This window comes from Ananas comosus, linkage group 4, assembly GCF_001540865.1.
Source record: "Ananas comosus cultivar F153 linkage group 4, ASM154086v1, whole genome shotgun sequence".
NCBI lineage: Eukaryota > Viridiplantae > Streptophyta > Magnoliopsida > Poales > Bromeliaceae > Ananas > Ananas comosus.
Window position 1 is genome coordinate 13,639,123 of NC_033624.1, and position 24,179 is coordinate 13,663,301.

Here is a 24,179-nt window from a genome sequence, read left to right on the forward strand (position 1 = left end):
GTCGCGGTCCACCAGGTTGCCCATGGACCGGTTGTCCTTATCTCCGTCCGTTCCATCGGAACGTCCGATTCGGGAGGTTGATGGTGCGCGGGATCGCGCGCTGTGTCGACGCGTGGCACGCCACAACTCGGCCTCACGAAGTAGGAATATAACACAACAAATAAAATGATACCATACAAATTTAGATAGAATCATTTTAAATTAAACTATGTAATTTTAATTTTACTTATCTAACATTCTTATTTGTTTAATTTGAGTCACTCAAAAATATTAATTTTAATTTTAAATTTTTAATTAATTACTTATAATATATTTATAACTGCGAGAATATTATGAAATAAACTAATTATTATACCTAATCTGATATATTCAAATTTTGAAGTCAAAGTATCCGGCTCAAATCAAATAAATAAAAAAAAACTAGATACTACAATTAAAAATTTTAAAAAATTATACAAGTGATTCAAAATAATAAATAGCTCATATTAATTCCAAACATTTCTCCCTAAAAAAGAAAGGGAAAATTTCAAAAAACCTCCCGTGGTTTCACACTTTTTCATTTGAGTACCCTTTGGTTTCAAGTACCCTGTGGTTTTGCACTTTCTCACTTTAATATCCAGTGGTTTAAAGTGTATCAAGTTAGTACCATGTAGTTTCGCACTTTCTCACTTTAGTACCTTATAGTTTAAAGTGTATCAAGTTAGTACTTTTTAGCTTTATTTTTGTATCAAGTTAGTATCTTATGGTTCTATTTTTTTCTTAATAAAATAGATACTAAAGTGAGAAAGTGCAAAACCACAGAATACTAACTTGATACACTTTAAATCACAAAATACTAAAGTAAGAAATAGTGAAACTACAAGGGGATATTTGAAATTTTTCCAAAAAAAATTCAAATCAACTTGCAGAAAGTAGAAAAGTAAAAAATAAAGAATTATTAATTAGTTATCTCTCCGCGTAAATTCTAAGTTCTAAATTCTAAATCCCTCCGTCCACTTCCGTCTTCCGAGTTCTCACTGCAGTGAAAAGCCAAACCAGGGTTCCCTCGCTTATCAAGTAAAACAGAACACGCACGGAACTCCCCCCTCAACTCTCTTCTCCTCCTCCTCCTCCTCCTCCTCCTCTGTTCCCCTACCTCTGTGGAACCCTACTTTTCCTATCACAGGTACCCTCTTCTTCTTTTTTTTTTCAAATTTTTCTTTTCGCAATTTTTGTGGACGAGTAGTTTCTTTGATTGGATTAAGAATCAGGGCAAGAAGCTGTGGGAGATGTTTGTGATTTTATGTAAAAATTTGTAGTCAATGATCGGGTATTTTCTATATTATTATGTTTTGGACATTGTTAATGAGATTTCGTGCGTTTAGGGCTTAGGGTTTTGGGAGAAGCAAATTACCCGAGCCAATTTCGTCAAATTAGAGTGCTCATCGGAACAATTTACGTCGTTGGCTACGCGCTATCGCTTCTTCAACGGCGAAGACTTTTGTGTTGATATATTCAATCTATATATACCTAATAAATGAACTCCTGTATTAAGAGATCGCCACTGTCGCCGGAGTTCCTGCAGGTCTGAGTCCGCGCGGGCTTACTTCGATGCGAAACCGCTGCCCTATCAACTACCAATTTACGGCAGAAAGAGTCGTGATACGCTCGTTCGTGGAAAGCGAGATCGCGCAATTGGTATGCTGTATCAATCGAACGCGTCGCAGTTGTTAGCGCGTTGAGCGAGCCGTGGTGTAGTAACTGTAGTTGAATCTACTCGGCGAGCCCGGAACTCTTTCGCCGCTCAATTTTCGAGGAGAATGGTTTCGGGCGCTAATGGGAAACGCGCTGATGAAATTCAGGAGGAATCAGTTGGAGCATCAGCTCCCAATGACTACAGCACCAAGGATCATGTAGCACTTTACATAAACACATCTCAAAGGGGACTCGTCGATGAGGAAAAGCATAGCAAAAATTACCGCGGCCATTTAGGTTTCGCGAAATTCGGATCTTTCGGATCTAACAATCAGCCGACGTCGTCGGCTTCCAAGTTTTATAGGATTAAAGATGAAAGGAACGACCCTTCAGGTCAACCATCTTGTACAAGCTTTCGCGTTCCCTTTATTAGGAAAATCGATTGGGTTTCTCTTTTCAAGATGTCGAAGGAATGGATAAAAGACCCCGTGAACCTGGCACTTTTCGTTTGGATAACCGGCGTCGCTATTTCCGGCGCCATCCTCTTCCTTGTCATGACCGGAATGCTGAACAAAGCTTTACCGGAAAAATCCCAAAGAGACACCTGGTTCGAAGTAAATAATCAAATACTGAACGCGTTATTCACTCTCATGTGTCTGTACCGGCACCCAAAGCTGTTCCACCACCTTGCGCTTTTAATCCGTTGGAGATCCGACGATGTCCTTAAACTCCGCAAAATATACTGCAAAAATGGAACCGAGAAACCTAACGAGAGGAAGCATATGATGGTTGTTGTTATTCTCCTTCATTTAAATTGCTTTTCTCAATATGCGCTCTGTGGTCTTAATCTGGGTTACCCTAGGTCGAAGCGTCCGGCCATTGGAGTCGGCCTCTGCCTCTCGCTATCAATTGGTGCGGCAGCTGCTGCAAGTGTGTACAACATCCTCAGCCCTCTCGGAAAAGACTACGAGACCGGGTCCGATCAAGAATCATCAGGCAGGCCCACACCAACTATGCAATCATTTGAAAAGAGGTTCTCTTTTATGGCGAGAGAAGGTGGGAGGGTGCCCGAAACTAACCCACAATGGGTCGGGGGGTTATTTGATTTCTGGGACGATATTTCTTTAGCCTACCTTTCGATTTTCTGCAGCTGCTGTGTGTTTGGGTGGAACATGGATAGGCTTGGGTTTGGCAACATGTACGTCCATGTCGCGACTTTCCTTCTGTTTTGTTTGGCTCCCTTTTTTATATTCAACTTGGCGGCAGTCAATCTCAATAATGAAGCAATTCGAGAGGCGTTGGGTCTCACGGGTTTTGTTCTTTGTATTTTCGGCTTACTGTATGGTGGCTTTTGGAGGATTCAGATGAGAAAAAAGTTCAATCTCCCTGGGAATAATTTCTGTTGTGGAAGGCCAAATTTCACGGATTGTTTCCAGTGGCTCTGTTGCTGCTGGTGCTCTCTTGCTCAGGAAGTGAGGACGGCGGATTACTATGATGTCGTGGAGGATAAGTTTTATCTGAAAGAAAGGGGTGGTGAGAATGGACATAGATTGTATACTCCACCTCCAGAAGTCAGATTTCCTCAGTTTCGATCAAATCCTGTTTCTCCTTTTCAAGGAGATGTTAACGGTCCTGTATCCGTGGGGGAGAATTCGACGAGTCCCCTTAGATTCGCGGGTGCTTTTGCTTCACAATGGCCCGCAGCTATAGCAGAGGAAGGCCCTTCTGAAAGAGTTAAGTAACAGGTAAAAACAAAACCAGCTTCTCTTGTTTTGATACATGAGGAATATAGATTCGTTATTTTTAAGTGTTGTAGGAATGTATAACAGTTGCATTTACTATGTCAACCATTGATATTGATGAGTGCTTTCATTTTTGCGAATAGAATTATAAATACTTGTCTTTCTACATGTGTTGGTTCTTCTTTGTTTTCCTTGATAGTTCCTAGGCAGAATTTCTTTTTTCTTGCTTGGTAGCAGTAGCCAGGTATTTGTCAAATTATTACTGCTAGATTCAACTCACAGGTACTAAAATTAAATAATCTCTATGCATAAAACGAACTAAGTATACCTAATTTATAAGAGTATATTCAATAATTTGTTTTCCTTTTACATGTTAACTGTCAAAGCACATGTTATGAGCAAAGTTTATTCATATCAATGTCTAAATTGTCGAGTATATGATGAAGTAAATCTAGCATGTTAACTTATCCACTCTTTGTCACAAGTCAACACTATAATCTCGTGGCGCGCTCAGTTTTTTGATAAATACAACTTTTGTTAGACATGAACCACAACCTATCCAATCCTACGTGTCGGATGTAAAACAAACTGGAAATTAATAGTAACAGATTCATAGTAGAAATTGAGGTACAGAAGTGTTGCATTCAGAATGCTAGATGTTGAAGACAAGCACATATCTTTATTAATCCTTTCTATTTTATTTTTTCTTTGATAGTTCAATTAAAGTTCAGGATATATTACGTGTAAATTTTGATTTTGTTAGTAGGTTAGGAGGAACTATATAACTCAGGTAGAAACAAAAAGGTAAAAAGGAAAAACTGTATAAGTGACACTGTTAATCTAGACAATAAGAACATTAGCTTGACAATTTTACAGAATAATCCAATGAACTTAAAACGTACAGGAAATTATAGTTGCATTGGCGAGTAAAACTTTGGTATGTGTCATCATGGCACCATCTTTCCGTTGTTGGTAATTGTGAATGATGCAAACTTTACGTAATCCCCTTCTATGATACTTCTTATTTGGCCTGCCTACCTAACAATTATACGTGTGATTTAACTTCCGCATCACTTCATACAATTCATGAAAGGAGAGAAGGTCATACCGCTCCGTATATGTAGCTCTCCCATTTATCATTTGTAAGTTGTAAAATGTGATGTTTCTTGAGGTTAATCTTTTACTTAACTGCTATAGTGATCTTCTTATTATACTCTACTTCTTTCTTATATGTGCTGTATGTGTACAATTTTTATATGCATTTTGTACGCATGTATATGTGATTTACGTATATATTATAAAAGACAAATGTGTTCTTATAATTGCAGAATAATCTACCTAATGCCCCCAAAATGAGAAGAACAACACTTTAGCATCTTAACTGACCTCTTGATACACTTTTTTCTTCTATTTTCAGAAGCACTGTTCGGGCATTTGACAAATGAGGAATCTGAAACATTTCTTATGCTGACACAAATAAAAGATGGATCATGTAATTGGTGTTAGATTTCATTTTGTTAATTACTATACTTTAAAGGCTTGTGGAAATAATGAAAGTTAAAAAGTTAGCTAGTCATCATTGGAGCGCAAAATCTCATTTATATCTTAATCATTTATATGTCCTATAGTTTTCATTTCAGATCTTTTGTGGCTGAACTGTAAAAAGATATTCTTGGACAAACAAACATTCTGAACCACGTAAAATACCTAGCGATCTTTCATATGAAGCTGAAATAAGTTTTTGCGTTTTTGAACAAAACTTTTTACCTAAAGCTTCTCCTTTTATGTCATAATTGTTAAATAAATCTAGGTGTTGAAAGGGTTTCTATCATAAAAAAGCATAAAAAAGTGCTTCTTCGACAATTATAGAACCACTTTTCCAGAAGCTAAAGTCCACGTGCTTACCCCTGCTACCACTTAAAATTTAAACAAAAAAGAACAAAAAAAAAAACGACGAGAAGGAGGAGGAGGAGGTGGTGTTGAGGCCGTATGAGGCACTGAACCGACGGGACGTGGAGCAGGTGCACGGAGAGTTGCGGCGGGTGGATCTAGCTACTATGCTATCGATAGCACCAAGCATTTGATGCTACTAAATTTTTTATTATTAGATTTATCTTTTTAACTATTTTCACTCGTTAGATCATACTATTTAATTAACTATCCACTCATATCTAGAAAATCACTATCACCCTAATCGCACATCTTTTCATCCAACGGTCAAAAATTTAATAGCATCAATGAATTGATGCTATATTATAATACAGTAGCTTAGCTTAATATATATATATATGAAGTGAAGACACGTTCTTTTGTCAAAGATACTCTTGATGACATGCACTATTACTTAATAAAACGCGCTTGCTTAATTTGAATATTTGTGAACAAAAAGGAGAGAAAATTACAACTTCTAGTACAGAGATGAGTTGGTATTAAAACGTTTGATTAGTTTTATATACGCATTCATATTCATAGCTTATGTATAAGAACAGTTTTCGAGCTTACCTAAATTATTTTATGAAAAAAGAAATAAGATTAAAAAAAAAAAGAGGGTTAGAGGGGTGGCTGTGAACCACAATTGAAGGACACGTAGATACGTGTGGACTGTGGAATTAGAAGATCACATTCACGTGCTCCACATTTATTATTATTATTATTATTGTTGTTCAATCATTCATTGTACCCCATGTGTTTTGCGTGTTCTTGCTAAGACCTGTTGCATCGTAACGCAGTGGCATGCATGCTGTATATTATTGCTGGTGCCAGCAGAAGCTGTCGACAAAAATTTGAGTGCTTATTATATACAAAGTAACAAAAGAAATTGATTGCAACTGCTCCAAAAGTAGAGTCCGAGACAGTTTCATCCATCGTTCATTCGATTTTGTCGTTCGTATCAATCACGTAAATGATCGGCATTTGAAGCTATCTCATGTTGGAGCCTGTATATATCCACCAAGTTTTTGTTCTAAAAAGAAAAAGTTCATTATCATCAGAAGAAAGAATGTTCAAGGATTCCGAAGTAGAATGATTCTTCCAATTCCAATATATTCACGATCTCTTCTATTCTCCCAGGCTTGTGTTTCAAGTTCAAATTCTACATATTAACATTTTAGGTGAAATGATGTCAAAGCTAATTAATCGTAAGCTCCCGTCGATTTTGTCATATCGCGGGTTTTACGTAAGTTCAACCCACAATAATATAGTCATCGTGATTATGATTGTTATCAATATATATGCATTACTATTTGTTAGATGATTTACTATAGAAGCAAAAATATTAAAAGAGAATAAACTACCATGACATTGTTTTATTAAAGATAAATTACCATTTACCTGAGCTAGACGCGCAATTCCCAATTTCTTTAAAAGAAAACGATAGCAAGCTATTCTCTTTGTTCATTCTTTTAGAAATAAACTTAGCAATAAATGTGAAGCAACTAAATTTTCAATTTAGAATCTCGAGTATCAACCATCAAGCGCATAACCAACTACGCTAGCTAGGTATGAGTTGATGTGTGATTCATAGTATTGACCCACAATATATGTAATAAGAATCTACAATCACTTATTTAACAATTAATGAACTAGAACTTTTTATTTACAGGTGAAAATATTAGCATCACCAATTCCAATCTTTTTCTAACCAAGAGACAGATATATGTAGAAACTTAAAAAACAATATTTTGATTGGTGTAACTAATCTGTGCAATTAATTGCTAATTTGCCAACAAAGTTGCCTTGATAATTTCGAGAATTTTTATCTGACTAAATCTAGTGGCTTTATGGCAATTAATATATTTATATGGGAGTGTACGTTTTGTGGACATTGGGGCTAAGTGATTATTGCTAAGACCATCATATTTGCACCCGTTATTTTGATCAAAGTCGAATATTTAAAATGATTTCACCCGATCATATGCATCAAATCCAAACAACGTAAATTTAATGTGTCCTTATCTTCTTTTTTTTTTTTTTTTATCCCTTTTCTCCGCTTCTTTCTGCTTTGACACTTTGGTACTTGTATTTTGTTGGACCTCTCACTGATCACCATCACCAATTTCCTTAAAATTTTGAGAGTATATATATATAGAGAGAGAGTTAAGCTGAAATGCTATCAGTAGTAAATAAGCTCCGTTGTCATTCATTTGTATTGGAGCCTCCAAATCGACGATCAGTACTGTTAAACATGATCTTTACTATTTGAAGTATTTAGAAACTAAATTTTAAATCTTTTCGACATCATTGGCCTAATGATCAAAGAGTTTCAAATTTTATAATTTTAATGGTCGATATAAAATATTTTCTCGTTTAACGACGTAAAGATATTCAAATCAATTAAATTTTGGTTATAAAATTTTTTACACTATTTAGAACAAGATCTATACTCTTGATCTTAATTACAAAACTCTTATTATTACTTTTTGAAGGATATTCACTTTCTGTCGTTCATTTTTGTATCCACTTAATGGACAAAAGAACAATATCGAAAAAACATAAAATTTAATTTCTAGATGCTTCAAGTGGTATATATCATGTTCAACGATACCGATCGTCGATTTGGAGGCTCCATCATCGAAAATAAATATGTGCTAACGGAGCCCGTTTGCTACCGATAACATTCCAGTTCAGCTCTCTCTCTCTCTCTCTCTCTATATATATTATATATTATTTCACTATCAAGTTATCATATGTCGCTGTTGTAAATTAAAACAACTTCTATAAGAAATCACAGCAAGCATATATAAGAACAAACCTATGTCCCAATTCATGGATAAAACGTATCGATAACTCGACTATCTATAAGTGTGATAATTAAGGAGAATATTGGCTTTTGATAAGAGTATAAGAATCAACAAGATATTGTTCCATAAGCAAACTCTCCAAATTGGTTTTTAGTAGTGCGATCTTATACTTGTTGTTGGTGGTTAATATTCTTTTGCACCTTTTATGTATTCTGAATAAAAAGATCAAATTGGTAGCATAGGAATAATAAAAATTCCCTAAGGGAATATGCCTCCTTTGATGATATATTCCACACAAGAAGCATAGGATAGAGACATAAATAATTAGCAAGTTACAAGTTAAGTTAGTGTATAGATCAACAACGAATTAATACAAGAAAAGAGTGGATTATATTTTCACTGGAATAATACTTTTAATTTCCTACGATTGCGAAGCATGGCTTTTTAAGTTGATCGTCATAAGATGCTGCTTCTTTGGCAACTATTTCTCCAACGATGTTTGTTAATGACGCGCACTTTTGCAACAAATAGTAATTAAGATGCCTATGGAATAAGTCATTAGAGGGCCTATTTGGCCTGGTGGAGCTTCTGCAGAAATACTTTTAAATTAAAATTGTTGGAAAAGACACTATTATTTTTGTTATTGCTAAATTTCTTGATTAGCTTCTCATGATAGTAGCAGCAGAAGCATCAAATTCTAGTATTCTAATTAAATCTCAATGGCTTATTTTTGCACCACCAACTTGTATAGTTAGATTAGTTCTTTCTCTTTGTTCTTTGTTCATTTATGATCTTTTTTACTTACCTCGATCTCGCTTAAACATTCCATATATGTTAAATTTTCACATTTTCCTAGATTTTTCTCTTTGCAATTTTTATTATATATATCTTTTTGCCATATACAAATGGAGATAAATCAAGGTTTATCAACTACACTAGGTAATTTATTTGATCTTCCACTAGCTATTGGTGCTATTTTTTGAGCCTCAAAAATGAAAGCTTTAATTCGATACTTCTAATTCTACTGTATATATGGAGATTTATAGTACTACTTAGATAGCATTTTATGAAATAGCACTACACTTTATAGGAACAACACAATATATGTTGATCTTGACACCTTAACTCCCTCTCTCATGGGTTGTTTCACCTCAGTTGCACATTGCTTATATGATTGATTATCTTAATTAATTCAATAAGGTACCATGTGTATCTTATTAGACAAGGTTAATGATTCGTTGTAATTAATCATCTAGCTAGGGATTATCTCAATTCGATCATTTATAGCTTCATTGGCCATTTTCAAGTTTCATGTGATAGTTAAGATTAATTAATCCCTGACCTTCTCTCCTCTATTTTTCTTATTTATATATTAAACACAATTTTATTTACTTATTAGAGCACACTGCAACAAAATATGTTTTAGACATTGCTTGATAGATGCCGCTTTAATTATTCAAGCGCCTTCAATATTTGACATGTGCAGACACTATGATGAAGCGTCACTAATAAATATATTCTTATCAAATACTAATAAAATTTTTTTGAACCGACCGTCCCTAGTGCAAGTGGCAAAAAGGCTGGGTGGTTGGTATCCGAAACCCAAGTTCGAATGCTAGTTGATTCACATGTCTAGCTAAATTTATTTCTAAATGAAATAAACGAAGCGGGTAGCATGCTACTTTTCTCTCAAAAAAAATAATAATAAAATTTTTTTGATAAACATATTCTTATCAAATACTAATAAAATTTTTTCGATGTTATATTAAAGCATCGGTATATTTATTCCGACAAACTTACTTAATGACCCTTTGCTCGACGCTTTTACAAGAGTCGGAATTATTTTTGCTGACGTTTTAAAGTGCCGCTAGTTATTGTTTAAAGTGTCCTTAAATGCAAGATTTGTTGTTTTCGGTATGAAAATACTTTTTCTTTGTTTGGTTTGACATAAAAACATTTTTACGGATTTGGAGAAAAATTGAAGTTTTTGATTTTTTGTTGTTTTTTGACGGAAAACTAAAACTCAAATTGCATAAAATTTTTTTCATTTATTTTTTCCATCTAATCAAATAAATGTAAATTTTTTTCTTTCAACCAAGAAAAAATGTTGATAGAAAACTATTTTTTTTTCTACAAAACAAACATTACCAAAACATAAAATTCTTTTTTCACAAATTTGTTTTTTTATAAATTTTTTTCTTTACCATTTTAACACCCTAAGCTCCAATGACCCACAAAAGCAAAGGACCAAAAGAAAAAAAAGAAAAAGAAAAAAAGAAAAAGAAAAAAAGCTGTAAATAAGAGGGGGCAAAAAAAAAATGACAAATTATAATACGCAACTTGATTGAAAGGGCCCAACCTTAAAATTCGTACAAAACACGCGCGCATTCCCACTCACACAACAACATACCCAAAATGTACCAGAACCCTTCCCCTGCTTAACATATTTTGATCAAAACTGTACACCGAGTCTAAATTGCGAGGACGAGCCCCGGCAACGACCGGCTGGTCTGTGCACGTGCCTGGCTCTGCCAAACGGCGTCTCCGTCTCCGCATCCAACGTCGGCGGCGGTGGCGGCGGCCCGACCAACTTCTCTGACGGTAACCGACGTGTTAAAATACTCGCGAAACCGCGTGATGACTCCGCCCTCGACGGCCCAGGCGTGGACCCAATACGCCTGCTCGCCTTCCCACCCTTCCGCGACAACCCACCCTAGCCCCGCCCCCTCGCCCACCTCCGCGATCCGCCGCGGCACAAACCGGAACTCGTCCACCGCCTCCCCCGTCAGCAGCCGCCGCATGTGCTGGCACCGCCGGGGCCCGTGGAACCACCAGTCCACGTCCCGCGCCAGCAGTGCCGCCGCCGCCTCCGTGTCCCCCCGCGCCAGTGAATCGTATAACAACTCCACCAGCTTCTTGTTATGCTGTGCCATATCCTGCTAACTCTTCGTCTATATATGTGTGTGGTGTGCACAAAGTGTATGGACGTAGTTATTTATAGCCATTTTGAACTTGGGGGTGGACCCAAATTCCAAAAACACAGAATTGATTAATGTATGTACTTAATTATTATTTTTATTATTTTGGATTAGTTTAAAGGCATAGTGAGGAGCTCCCCAGGGGAGTGAGTGAGTGAGGGAGGGAGTTTGGTGTGACCTGGGAGTAAGAAATTCTGAAATGACAGATTTGCCCCTGGGAAAAAGCAGTTAATTAATTAATGCTTCTATGCTACAATTGGTAGGTATTAAAGGGCACTTTTTGTGGGCTCCAATATTGACATATATATATATATATATATATAGAGAAAGAAAGAGCTGTACTTTTTGCTTTTAAAATACTAGAGTATTTGTGCTTGTGATTTTTTAGTCTATCAGATCGCTTTAAGATTCATATAGTATTATTAATAATGTGTTCCATTAGATTTCTTTTACTAGCACTGTACGAATATTAGAGTGATCTCACGTTTAAAAGATCACAAGCATATTGATTTTGAAAGCATAGAACCTCAAAACTCTCTCTATATTTTCCTACTTGTTTGTCCTCTTGACGTTCATGTGTAATCCGTTGTCGGAGACCTAATTAATAAAAATAACAATAAAGTAATTATTTTAATTAAATAAAATGTTATTAATTTTTAGAGTAGTTGTTTGACATATTTTACTGAAATTCTAAAAATCATGTATTTGATTACAGAATCCTCCATTTAAAAATCTGAAGTCATAGGAGAGCTATAAAAACTTACTTTTCCATATGGAAGTAGGAGATTAGAAGATTTAATTAATCTTAATCTTATCCCCTTATGTTGTATTAAATTATTAATTAATTATTGAAAGAGGAGGTTATTTTGGTAATTTTAGTGATGCCAGGCTAGCATATCCCTTCGACTGGTTTCTTGGTGTCTTATAATGGGGATATATATATATTGGTGGCCACCTCTTTAATCCCACATCGCTTTCTCCGACCAAACGAACAAAGAGTATCTTCGAGCAATTTAAACATTTGTTTTCTTTTTTTTCCCTTTCCTTTACGAAAAGGTATCGGATTTTGTTTTCCATTTGGATGTTATTGGTAATGATCATCGCGACCTAGTGGATTAATTCTTTTTTTTTAACGTGATATGATGTTTTTAGCATGGATATGTTAATTGGTATAAAGAGGAGGATTATTACAATGGGTTAGGGTTCTGAAGAGCGCGACTTCATCGAGAAGTTTCTCAATAAAATTTTGTTGAAACAGTTTGATGAATCGTGTAATTTATTCTGTGTTTGAATTTTATGAGTTTGCTACACTCGGAAGTTTTACAAGGGACTCAGTAAGGAGTGTCAAACGCATCTCATTTAAATTTTTATTTTTATTTTTTCAGTTTTGATATAAATGTGTGACCAAATGTTGAAAGGCATGTTCAAAGCGCATGTGACGATACACCAGATACATTTTATCTTTGACGCACATTTTAGAGTCTGCTGTAAACCGGGCACATCCAAAATGTTCAAAGGCATGTGACGATACCCGTATTGAGAACTCTCAATAAGTGAGATGGCTTCATGAGAGATCAATTTAGTGATGCGATAGTATTGTCAAATAATATATCTATTAGTGCAGGCCCTACACTTCATAGCGAATAGATAGTATTTTAGCCAATTAAAATATATAGTTATTAAAATTTTAAAATTAAATTATAACTAAATAAAAAAATTTATAAATTAATAGTCTTATTTACATTACAAAAAATACCCTTTTATTTATATTATCTTAACTTTCAATACCTGAAATGTTAAATTATTCTAACAACTTTACTTAAAAGTTTAATCAAATGCAATATTTTTGGAAACTATTTTATAAATAATTTTTTGAACTAAAAAGTTAAAACTGGAGAACTTATTTTAAATTGCCAAAAAGGCGAAAATGTTTTTATCTTGTTAAAATTGATTGAAAAAAGAAAAAAATTTTACATGCACATAATATATATTAACATCATATACACTGCAACTTATATTAGATGATAAATATTTTGATATCAAAACTTAATTAAATATATATATGACCTACGTACAAAGTTAATAATTTAAATTCTATTTAATAAACTAGATTTTAAAATTTTTATTAAAAGGTTTTAAGTATGTGAATAATATATTATATATATATATATATATATATACTATATAATTATATATATATATATAATATATATTATATATAAATATATATATTCCTGTGCTATAAACCGGTGCAAAGCTACTTTAATAATGCAACTCATAGTTTCATAGAGAGATATAAATATGTTCCTTATGCAGGCTGTATTATAAACTATGCGATTTCATATACCATAGAGTATATAAAATAATTAATAAAATATTTAATAATTAGTAGTGTAAAATAAAATATAATATAAAATATTTAAATAATTTATTATAAAATATAAATTTATGTTTGATATATATTTTAGAATTAATTTACTGTGCAATTAAAGTAGGAGTGTAGGACCCCAATTGGTGTGGCACACTTAACCACTTACATATACAATTAATCCTAGTCGTCTTGTAAATCTAGATTTATTCATCCTACAAAACGAAGTAGCTCTCTCTCTCTCTACATATATAATAGTACCCTCATATGTATAGAGAGAGAGAGCTAGGTGGTATACTATCGATAGCACGGAGGCCTCCGTGCTACCAAGCTGTTTTCGATGATGCGGCTTCCAAATTGACGATTGGCTCCGTTAGACTTGATCTACACTATTGAAAGCATTTGGAAACTAAATTTCATACTTTTTCGACATCATTTATCTATCAAACGAGTAGCCTAAAAATGAACAGTTGACAATAAAAATCTCATGAAAAATGATTATAAAAGACTTGAATTTAAGATCAGAGATACTGATCTTACTCTAAATAGTGAAAAGAATTTTCTATAAAAATTTCATCAGATTTGGATTGTTTTACACCGTTAAATTCACAAACGTATCATATCTACCATTAAAATTGTCAATTTTGAAACCTTTTGATCACTAGCTAAACGATATCAAAAAATTATGAAATTTAATTTTCAAATACTTTTAATAGTATAGATCGAGTCTAACAGAGCTGGTCGTCGATTTGGAAGCCGCATCATTGAAAACAACTTGGTAGCATGGAGGCCTCCGTGTTATCGATAGTATACCAGCCTAGCTCTATATATATATATATATATATATATATATATATATATATATATATATGTAGTGCTGATATAATTAATAGGGATAATTGCCTATATACCTCTTATACGTTTGAAAATATCCGATTTCCTCTACTTTTTTTTTTTCTTTATAAAATACTCATCATATGTTCCACCGTTATTACAAAATACCCCCGCAGTTATCTCCTATTAAGTTAATTTGAGTTAAACGTCAGTTAAATATCTACCACAGTTAAAAAAAATTAAAATGCCAATTTTGTTCTTAACTTAAGGGCAAATAATAAATGTTGGTGACGGTAGAGGAGTATATTGGAAAAGACCAAAAGTCAAAATACTTTTTGTGCCCCTAACTTTAAGGGCAAATAAGAAAGTCAGTGATGGTGGAAGGATATATTTGAAAGGGCAAAATAGTAATTTTACAGAGATAATTAACAGAGTTCATTAACAGATTTTAACTAGGGGTATATTAGAAATAGGTTGGAACGTAGAAAGGGTATTTTCAATATTAGCCTTCTAAGAGAGGTAAATCAGAAAGTCGAAAACTATATATAAGCAATTGCCCCTAATTAATATATGGCTTGTCTCCGTATAGCAGCTCCATAGCTATATATATATATATTTATATTGACGAATAGTTTTGCCTCCTCTAATCACCATACAGGTACAGCTAATGTTCATATATAGTAATTTCATGTCAATTAATGCAATGGCTAAGTAATAAATTATACATCCATGCATATTATAATGTTAAATGAACTCAAACTTAGTTGCATGGTCGTGCCAAAATAAGAAAATAGGCAACTTTGAGTCATGTGCTTAGTGTTTGGAGCCAAAAAATAAAATAAAAAGTAAAAACCTAAACGCGTCTCTTTAATGGTCAAATGAAGCACATATTGTAATCAACACTTGATTGTATATACATAGTATCAATTAATTAATCCGAAACATGCACAACTAATAATGAAATTATTTGTTTTAATTAACTCTCCCTGCTCATGCAAATCATATTAATTAAGCCATTGTTTTGTCATACAACTAACTACTAAGTTCAATAATTGTCTTAAATTTTTCCGCGGGATTATTTTACAAGTATTATTTCGCCGTGCATCGCCACGCCTATGATATATAGGATTAGTCCTTTTTGGCTTTATTTCTAGCAATACCTGAGAAGTATTATTTGAGAAAAGATATTAAGTTTAGTTTATTAAAATCCTCTGCTACTTTTGCTAAGCATTTAGAATCTTAGAGAATTTTATACTAACCAATGTTTTAAATCTAAAAGTCAAAGCAACCAGGCAATTATATAACTAAAACTTTGCCCAAAATATTAAACAAATGAAATACATGCAAGTCCTTACCACGTACAATAAGATTGATCTGAATCCTCCGCACATCACATGCAACATACAGATTTTAAAGTAACGTGAATGGTAAATTCGATCGTCTCACCTAAAAAAGGTATAAGTAGATAAATTTCTACCCTGTGTTGTCTCAAAATTAAGGACAAAAAGAGACAGGAGAAGATGAGCTCCTGGTTCTTGTTATATATATATATATATATATATATTTATATTGACGAATAGTTTTGCCTCCTCTAATCACCATACAGGTACAGCTAATGTTCATATATAGTAATTTCATGTCAATTAATGCAATGGCTAAGTAATAAATTATACATCCATGCATATTATAATGTTAAATGAACTCAAACTTAGTTGCATGGTCGTGCCAAAATAAGAAAATAGGCAACTTTGAGTCATGTGCTTAGTGTTTGGAGCCAAAAAATAAAATAAAAAGTAAAAACCTAAACGCGTCTCTTTAATGGTCAAATGAAGCACATATTGTAATCAACACTTGATTGTATATACATAGTATCAATTAATTAATCCGAAACATGCACAACTAATAATGAAATTATTTGTTTTAATTAACTCTCCCTGCTCATGCAAATCATATTAATTAAGCCATTGTTTTGTCATACAACTAACTACTAAGTTCAATAATTGTCTTAAATTTTTCCGCGGGATTATTTTACAAGTATTATTTCGCCGTGCATNAGAGAGAGAGAGGTGTGTACATATACAAGCATTCACTTCCCGAAGTAATTAAATTTAGCAACTTAACTACCCCCGGATAAGACAAAAGATTTTAGGAAAACTTAAAATTTAGTGTTTAGATTTTATCCTTTGCCTTATAAATTACATCAATCGCTTCGTGCTTGATACTTTTTGTGGAATGCATGTTTTACGGTTATTTGAACAGTACTGTTTGAATAGTGCTTTGGGGAGAAGCATCATATATATCATATTCTTGAAATTACTTTTCTTTAAAACAAAATTAGAAGCGCCAAATGAAAGATTATGCTTTTAGACCCAATTAAGAATCTCGTCTGCAACAAATTAAAGACGATGTTACAGAACCGCAATTAAAGTACGAGACAAGATTACATACATGCGTATGTCAACTTTTTAAACAAAGAGAGTTTACGACCGACTTGGCTCTTACAACATGTTATTCAAAAGATCAATCTGATATACAACGCATGGTATATGGCGACGTAATTAGTGGCCATCACTTCATGTGTCTAGAATGGTTCCTGGGACCTGCATACAGAGGAGATCCACGCCATCACTGTACCATGCTTGTATAATTGATACATGCTTTACCAAAGCCCCAGCATATTATATGGGGCTCTCGTAGTCCCATGCATGCAGGGGATTTGATTTTTGCGTTTGGTTACCGACAACATTTTTATAAGATTCTAAACATATTTTGGACCCATACATATATATTCATGCATACATTTACATTACATTATTATTTATTACATACGAGAGCTGGTTCGCACAAACCAATCAAATGCCAGCTGGTTTTGTCGGTCAAAATCTATCATGATGAAGCTTCCCAGGAAATCTCATTGATCACTCAAGGGGACAAAAAAATTATGTAGTATTTTTTTTAAAAAAAAAAAATTCCTACTCTTTTTTTTATTCTTAATTATTAGTTTATTTTATTTTGAGAATGAGGAGAGCTAGTGAGAAGGTTTCATAAATATTGTTAATTGCATAAAAGAGCATACAGGCCCATCTTCATATATTAGATTTTGAATAAAGGGTATTCAAATGGGCACGCATTAGATGTAACTCACGAAACGATCTCGTCGCTCATCAACAGCGGGACATGTCCGAGTTGTTCAATGTGGAGAAACAGCTCGCGCATTCAAATAAGCACTTCACATTTTTTAAAAAATATTCGGATGTTTGAATATTTCTACATGCCCCTTCGTTGATTGAGGATTCATCATTGTATAGATTAACATTTGCTCGATGAATCATCTCAAAAGTCAACCAAAAATAAATAAAAAAAATAAAAAAAGAACTGGAGAGGATGATCCTGCTTCGAGGAGACATAATATGTGAAAAATTTTAGAAAAAGGTTGGTCAATTCACATAGAATGATAGTTCTAACAAATTTTTTATAGAAGAGCTATAGTTCTAAACCATGTTACTTTGGAGGAATACACATGATAACTAAAATTTTGTCCGGATAAAACTATAATAAGTTTATTGATTGATAAGGATACATATGCAATTAACCCCCAAAACAAAACACATATATTTCTGGGCCGCAGAGTGCAAACCATTAAAATTATGAAAATGTGGCCCAATTACATTCATCCATTTAAGCCAACAGGTTTCATGAGATTTTCAACTCGTGTACTTTATTATGCATCACTATGTAAACAACATAAATCACATATGCTCGTGCAAAAATTCGTGTGTCATGTTACATGCTAAACAACATGATTTGCGTTGTAAATGTCTCAGTAATTAATTTTGACTTCCATTAAGAGCCCAATTGTTGACTCGCCACAAGGGCGATCACAGACCCACAATCAATAGGCCCAAATGGGCAGTTCCTACATTCCTATTTACAGTGCTAACAAGTTACACAGAAATTTAACATGAACAAATTTGCGATGGCGCGTATAAACAGAAGAAGCAAATAATTAAGTTGAGAGTTCCATAATGGAAAATGTGCACATCAGTTGTCAAACAAAACCATGTTACCTTGGGATTCCAGTTGTTTTGCGCCAATCTCGACTCTCTTCCGCTTGTAGATGATAGAATTACCCAGAGATACGCAAAACATTCCTCCATATCAGATATTTAATAACCGGTATTGTGTAATCAGTTCTGCTGAGGATCCGTAGGACAGCTTAAGCCATCATAATCTGCAGCTGCACACAAAGCCTTCCACACTGGAACCAAGATTTTGACGGGGGGACGCAATTTCTGCATATTCAAGTTATTCAGGTACTATAGAACTGTAAGTTGAACGAGTGTTTTAGAACGAACTACGCAAGCAAGAAATAAGGTGATATCTACCCGAAAAACTAGCATGAGTTCGTCTTCATCTCGTAGGATCAAAGCCAAACTCCAGTAACAAGTCACAGGGGTCACACATTCATTTAATACCGGTTTAAGAATCTTCCCAATGGGAATAAACCGGCGGTTAACTTTCCCGCTCCAAAAATGAGTTTCAAGTTGTACTCCGAATGCTCGCATAATCACCACAGACTCTGCAAACGATAGTCAAATTTTAATTTAGATATGTGCAAACAATTCTTACACAGCACTAGTAACAATAGGAAAACAAATATCTTCTTACACTTACACTTGATGCAAGAATCAAACGCAAACCATTACAATAAACTGACTTGCAGATCAAAAATAGTTCAGATATCGTTGAGTAAGCTACGGACGGAAAGAAGTAATCACAAAACAACAACTTATTTCGACTTCGATTAAAATGCCTGTGCAAGTCAAGAAGTCAAACATGCAAGGGATAGACAACATTACATATAAACCATGATAATGATATTTACAGTCTGACCTTTCTTGACAGGTTTGTACTGCAAACATTTGGCAAACAGAACACCCACCAGAATACTCCAAATAGAGCTGACACATAAATTTTCCTGTAATTTACAAGTCAATTAAAACTATGAACATCATATAGTAAATCACGTTTAGTAGTAGAAAGTGTTTTGTCATTTGAGGGGCTGCTTCTTCTATGCTCTCTCTTACGCTACTTGCTGTATACTGCAGTTTCTTAACAAAAATTTGCAAAAACTGTGAAGTTAAATAGGCATGAACGAAGAATACCTTCATCACTAGTGAATAATAAACATTCACAAGAAGAGAAAGGATGCCAGCATATGACAACATAACTCGCATTCTACTTTTCTTGATGAAGACATCATGAATATCTATTGCTTGAGAAGGATCTTTCGGCCTGTAATGCTTATAACTGTATGAGTTAAGAGACAGTTGATCCTGCATCTATGTATAGAAACACCAGGATGCTCTATATCTGATAAAGAGTAGCTGTCATACGATTATCACAAAAGTAGACCTGCATAATTTTGAACAGTAACAATGGTCAGCACAGCTTGCCATTTTGCTCAAAATACAATTCTCTAGTATTATAGCATAGAAACCCCTCCACAAACCAAAAAAAAAAAGAAGAAAGTAATAAACAATCCTAGGAGAGAAGTTCAAATATCTAGTGATCTACATGTTAGTACAACTATACAATATAATACTATACAAGTGTTATCAAACTAAACAGATGCTCACTTTACATAAACATAGCATGATAGCTTTCATTGCATAAGATTGCAAGTTTCTGCGGTGCTTAAAGGCACAACAAGAGTAATCTAAATTCTCAGGGACAAGCTTCTAAAGGAATAACAATGACCCAAAGGCTGCGGCTTCCTTTCAATCTTACGAAAGATGTCTCCAAACAGATGAATCAGTAGGAGCCAACAAAAGCAGCAAAAAAAAAAGTAGTAGCCTAATAAGTTTCTCTGGGGCACTGGTAGTTTACCGGTATAAAAGAATAAGGTGAGTTGAATTTATTCTCAGAAATGCCAACCATTAGCACGCCAAAAAGCCCGCGAATTAGCTTTATTGCGTGCATCTTTAATCTTTAGAGAGAGCTTATACGCTGTCTCAACTTTATTCATCTCTAGCAACTTGCTGTTCAGCTTGCTATAAACAACTTTTCCGAGAGAAAAACCCTTTCGTAGTGCTTCCTCCACCACAAGGACAGCAGTCTCAACCTTCCCAACATTGCAAAGACCATTAACAATAAACTCATAAACCTCTGTATCAGAAGCAAAACCTCCCTCCTGCATCTCCTCCCATATCTTCAGCACCATCCCGCTTTTACCAGCCCTTGAAAGCCTCATTAGCAAAAGCTTGTATGCTTTCAACGATATTCTACACCCAGCTTTCCTACTCTTTTTATACATGAGCATGGCTGCATGAGGAGGTCCAAAGCTACATAATGGCTCAATAAATGAAGTAGCCATCCCCGTACTAGGGATAATTCCTCGACCCAACATTTCGTCAAATGTTTCGAGGGCATCCGCAACTCTTCGGACTTTTAGAAAAGCAATAATCAATTTGTTATAAGTATTAATATCTGGCGAACAGTTATTTCGAGACATGTCCTTATAATACTCAATGCTCTTCTCTAAATCCCCAACTAAGATGAAATTAGAAATTAGTGCATTATAAATCATGGTATTTCTAATGCAGCCACTCTCCTCCATCTTCTCAAAGACATCAACGGCCTCGTCGTTTCGCCCAGCTCTTCCCAGTGCCTCAATAAGGCGACAAAATGTAACACTATCAGGCTTTAATCCATCATCTATCATCATTGTCCAACAACTCTCTGCTTTATCAACTCTACCAATCCTCGCCCACCCGCCAATAAGCTCATTATATGTCCGATTATTGAAAACTAAATTTTCTCGCACGGTGTTAAACAAAGAGTTTGCGATCCCAACATGCGTTCGACGACAAAGGCACTCTAAGAGTATATTGAAAGACTCCGTGTCACGCTTCGCCCCGATCTCTTCCAGACTCCTGAACAACTGAACTGCTTTAGAAACCTGTCGAGCGGCAACAAAACTATCTATTAAGATCTCCAAAGTTTTCGAATTGGGTTCTATCTCATTTTCCTTCATCCTTTGCAAGATCTCATCGAAGAACTCGAAGAACTTTCTCCTCCCCAGTGCTCTAAGGATCACATTATGCATTTCAACACAATTTGGCATCTTTGGTTGCGCCACCGCCCAATCGAAGAACGAGACCATCGCCGCCCCACCTAGATTGCCCTTATTCAATACATCGGCGAAGATCTCCGACGTTAGATCGACCCCCGCGGCGGATAGCGCGGATTCCACGGCGGATCTCCCTCGAAGCTTCTGGAGGAAGACCCCTCGCAGCTTCTCATCGGGCGAGAGGAATCGATCGCCCACGCTAGTAGAAAGCGATTCTATGGCGGATTTTCCCCCGGAAAAGCTAGGGTTTGGGGGTTTGGGATCGATGGGGAGGAGCTTCGAGAGCTCCTCGAGGACGAATCGCTCGGACACGGCGGTGGCGTCGCGTTGAGGGTCGGTTTGCGAGGGTTCATGGAGGAGATCTACGGAGAGGAATCGAGGGGAGAAGGGGGAGGAGAGAGGGTACCTGGGAAACCCTAGAAATCGGATGAGGGCTCGAGACGCCATGAGAGGAGGGGGATGGAGAGCTCCGCCGCGGCCCCTTCACGTCCCCGAGAAGGAGAACGAAAGCTCCGACGTGCGGTTAGATTTGCTTCCCCACGGGAAATTGATTCAATATCGATCGTCCGTTTGGTGTCCTCGCCCGCTTATACAGGAAATGTAGGTGTGCACACCTCAATTGCCCAGCAAAAAAATTCGATAAAATTCACTATTCCCTTCTTCTTTTTTTTTGAGAAAAATATTCCCTTTAAAATTTGAACACACACTATAGATAATAAAATTACTCATTGTATAATACTAAAAAAAAAAAATATTATTCAGTATCGTACCAACTATTTTTGATTATAACCTATTTAGTTAGTAGCTCTGCAAAATAGTTAAAAGCAAAGACTTTTATAAATTGAAGCCCTTTACTTTTGAGACTTAAAGCTTGTTTAATATTCTTATCTCTCTTACATGGCAAATGATGCATTACAAACTTTATCTTTTCATGTTTAAGAATTTCTTTTATTGAAAAAATATATATATATATATATAGAATTGAGCTAGAATACTTTTTAGAAGTATCATCCCCTTAGTGCTATTAAATTTTTAGCCATTGGATCTACTCCTAAATTACTAATAACTCTTGGATCAAATACTATTCCACCTACCACCACCTACCACCATCATCCTAACCTCACATCTCTCCATCCAGGGGTTAAAAATTCAAAAGCACCAATCTCTTGATGCTTCTGAAAGTATTCTAGCTCAACTCTCTCTCTCTCTCTCTCTCTCTCTCTTTCTCTCTCTCTCTATATATATATATATATATTAAATAATAAAAGCATAAAGATGCATTCTACAGTAAAGAGGATAATGCCGGCAAAAACGGACTCTCTTTGTGACAGTAAAAGAAGAGGTGGAGGTGGACGCGGAGGCGGAGGCGGAGGAGGCGGCGTCGCTCTGATTCCCGTCGTCATCGCCCTCTTTGTAACAATAAAGAGGATAACGCTAGCGAAAACTGTCCCTCATCCGGGTCTGTTTCGAATTCTCTTTCTTCTTCTCTAGTGGCGGCGGAGGTGGAGGCGGAGGAGGTAGGGTCGCCCTCATTACCATCGCCGAAAGCCGCCAGCGCCGACGAAGGAGGAGACGGAGGAAGAGAATGTGGCCCTGCCCTCGTTACTGTTGTCGAGAGCCTCGAGGCGGTGGAAGAGACGATGAGGGTCAGAGAGGATGAAAAAAAATTATAAAAAAAATAAATTATCAGATAGAAAATAAGAAGATTATGATGTTGCACTATTTCAAAGAAACATTGCACTGTTTTTTTAAAAAAAATTACACTATTTGAGAGAAAAATTAAACTTTTTTGAATAAAAATTACACTATTTGAAAGAAAGTTCACTCTTTCAATACAAATTACACTATTTCTCATCTTTCTCCTTCTTCTTCTTCTTTATTTTCGAATGGATGAGAAGAAATAGTGTAATTTTTATCAAAAAAAGTGCAAGTTTCGTTCAAAAAATGCAACTTTCATTCAAAAAAAATATAATTTTTTTTTTAAATAGTGCAACATTTCTATGAAACAGTATCTTCATATTCTTTTTCTTTTCTCTTTGATTCTTTATTTTTCTTATAGAATTATTTATATTTTATTATTTATTTTTTATTTTATTTTTTTTTTACATTTTTTTCCTTGATTTCGCTCTCACTAGCGCTCACTCTGAGTCCTTTTTCTCCGGCGCCAGTATCATTGTCTGCGCCGGCGAAGGTGGAGTAAGCGGACGCGGCGTTGTCTTCATTACCGTCGTGGAGAGTCGCGGAGACGATGTAGGGGGGTCGAAGAGAAAAAAAAACGAGCGAAAAAAATGAGAGAAAGAGGACGTGACGTTACTCTTTTTACTATCGTAAAGAGCCAAGAAGCTGATGGAGACAGGTTGGAGAGAAAAAAAAAAAAAGAAAAAAAGAATCGCAGTACGGCCTCTGTAGGGTCGGAGGTGAGGAAGGCGGGAGCTGCACGGGCAAGAGTTAGGCTGTGTCGGACAGAGACGATGTGGGCTGCCTCCACCTCCGCCTCCGCGGCCCTCTGGAGAGAGAATGAAAAAAAAGAACGAGGGAAAAGAGAATAAAAATATTGTGGTTAGTCTTTTGAAATTCAATCCGAATCTGCAAAATTTAAAAAGATAGTCTACTTTTGTAAAAATTCAAAAACTAGTGAATTTTTTTATGCAAGCTAACCTTTAATTTTAAAAAAATTATCAATAAAATGTATTACCTATTTTAAAATGTGCA

At 35.2% G+C, this 24,179-nt stretch overlaps 4 protein-coding genes across 6 annotated transcripts; 1 reads left to right on the forward strand and 3 right to left on the reverse strand.

Annotated features, from left to right (window-relative positions):
* On the forward strand, positions 989-3,584 carry LOC109709356. Of its 3 annotated transcripts, none has more exons than XM_020231553.1 (2): positions 989-1,165; positions 1,365-3,584. In XM_020231553.1, exon 2 carries the CDS (start codon positions 1,800-1,802, stop codon positions 3,414-3,416), a length of 1,617 nt encoding a protein of 538 aa, XP_020087142.1. In that variant the 5' UTR covers positions 989-1,165; positions 1,365-1,799; the 3' UTR covers positions 3,417-3,584. The 3 variants fall into 3 exon arrangements, with proteins under 3 accessions (XP_020087142.1, XP_020087144.1, XP_020087143.1); XM_020231555.1 differs by having other exon boundaries at positions 1,535-3,584; XM_020231554.1 differs by having other exon boundaries at positions 1,565-3,584.
* Positions 10,471-11,196, reverse strand: LOC109709451 (wound-induced protein 1). The gene has a single exon (XM_020231705.1). It carries the CDS (start codon positions 11,086-11,088, stop codon positions 10,627-10,629), a length of 462 nt encoding a protein of 153 aa, XP_020087294.1. The 5' UTR covers positions 11,089-11,196; the 3' UTR covers positions 10,471-10,626.
* On the reverse strand, positions 18,523-19,677 carry LOC109709125. The gene is made up of 4 exons (XM_020231194.1): positions 19,501-19,677; positions 19,229-19,313; positions 18,811-18,914; positions 18,523-18,627 (listed from the first exon to the last, which is right to left on the reverse strand). Exons 1-4 carry the CDS (start codon positions 19,675-19,677, stop codon positions 18,523-18,525), a joined length of 471 nt encoding a protein of 156 aa, XP_020086783.1.
* LOC109709127 (putative pentatricopeptide repeat-containing protein At5g43820) lies at positions 19,615-21,914 on the reverse strand. Its single transcript, XM_020231195.1, has 2 exons — positions 20,225-21,914; positions 19,615-19,750 (listed from the first exon to the last, which is right to left on the reverse strand). The coding sequence occupies exon 1, from the start codon at positions 21,912-21,914 to the stop codon at positions 20,259-20,261; it is 1,656 nt and encodes a 551-aa protein (XP_020086784.1). The 3' UTR covers positions 19,615-19,750; positions 20,225-20,258.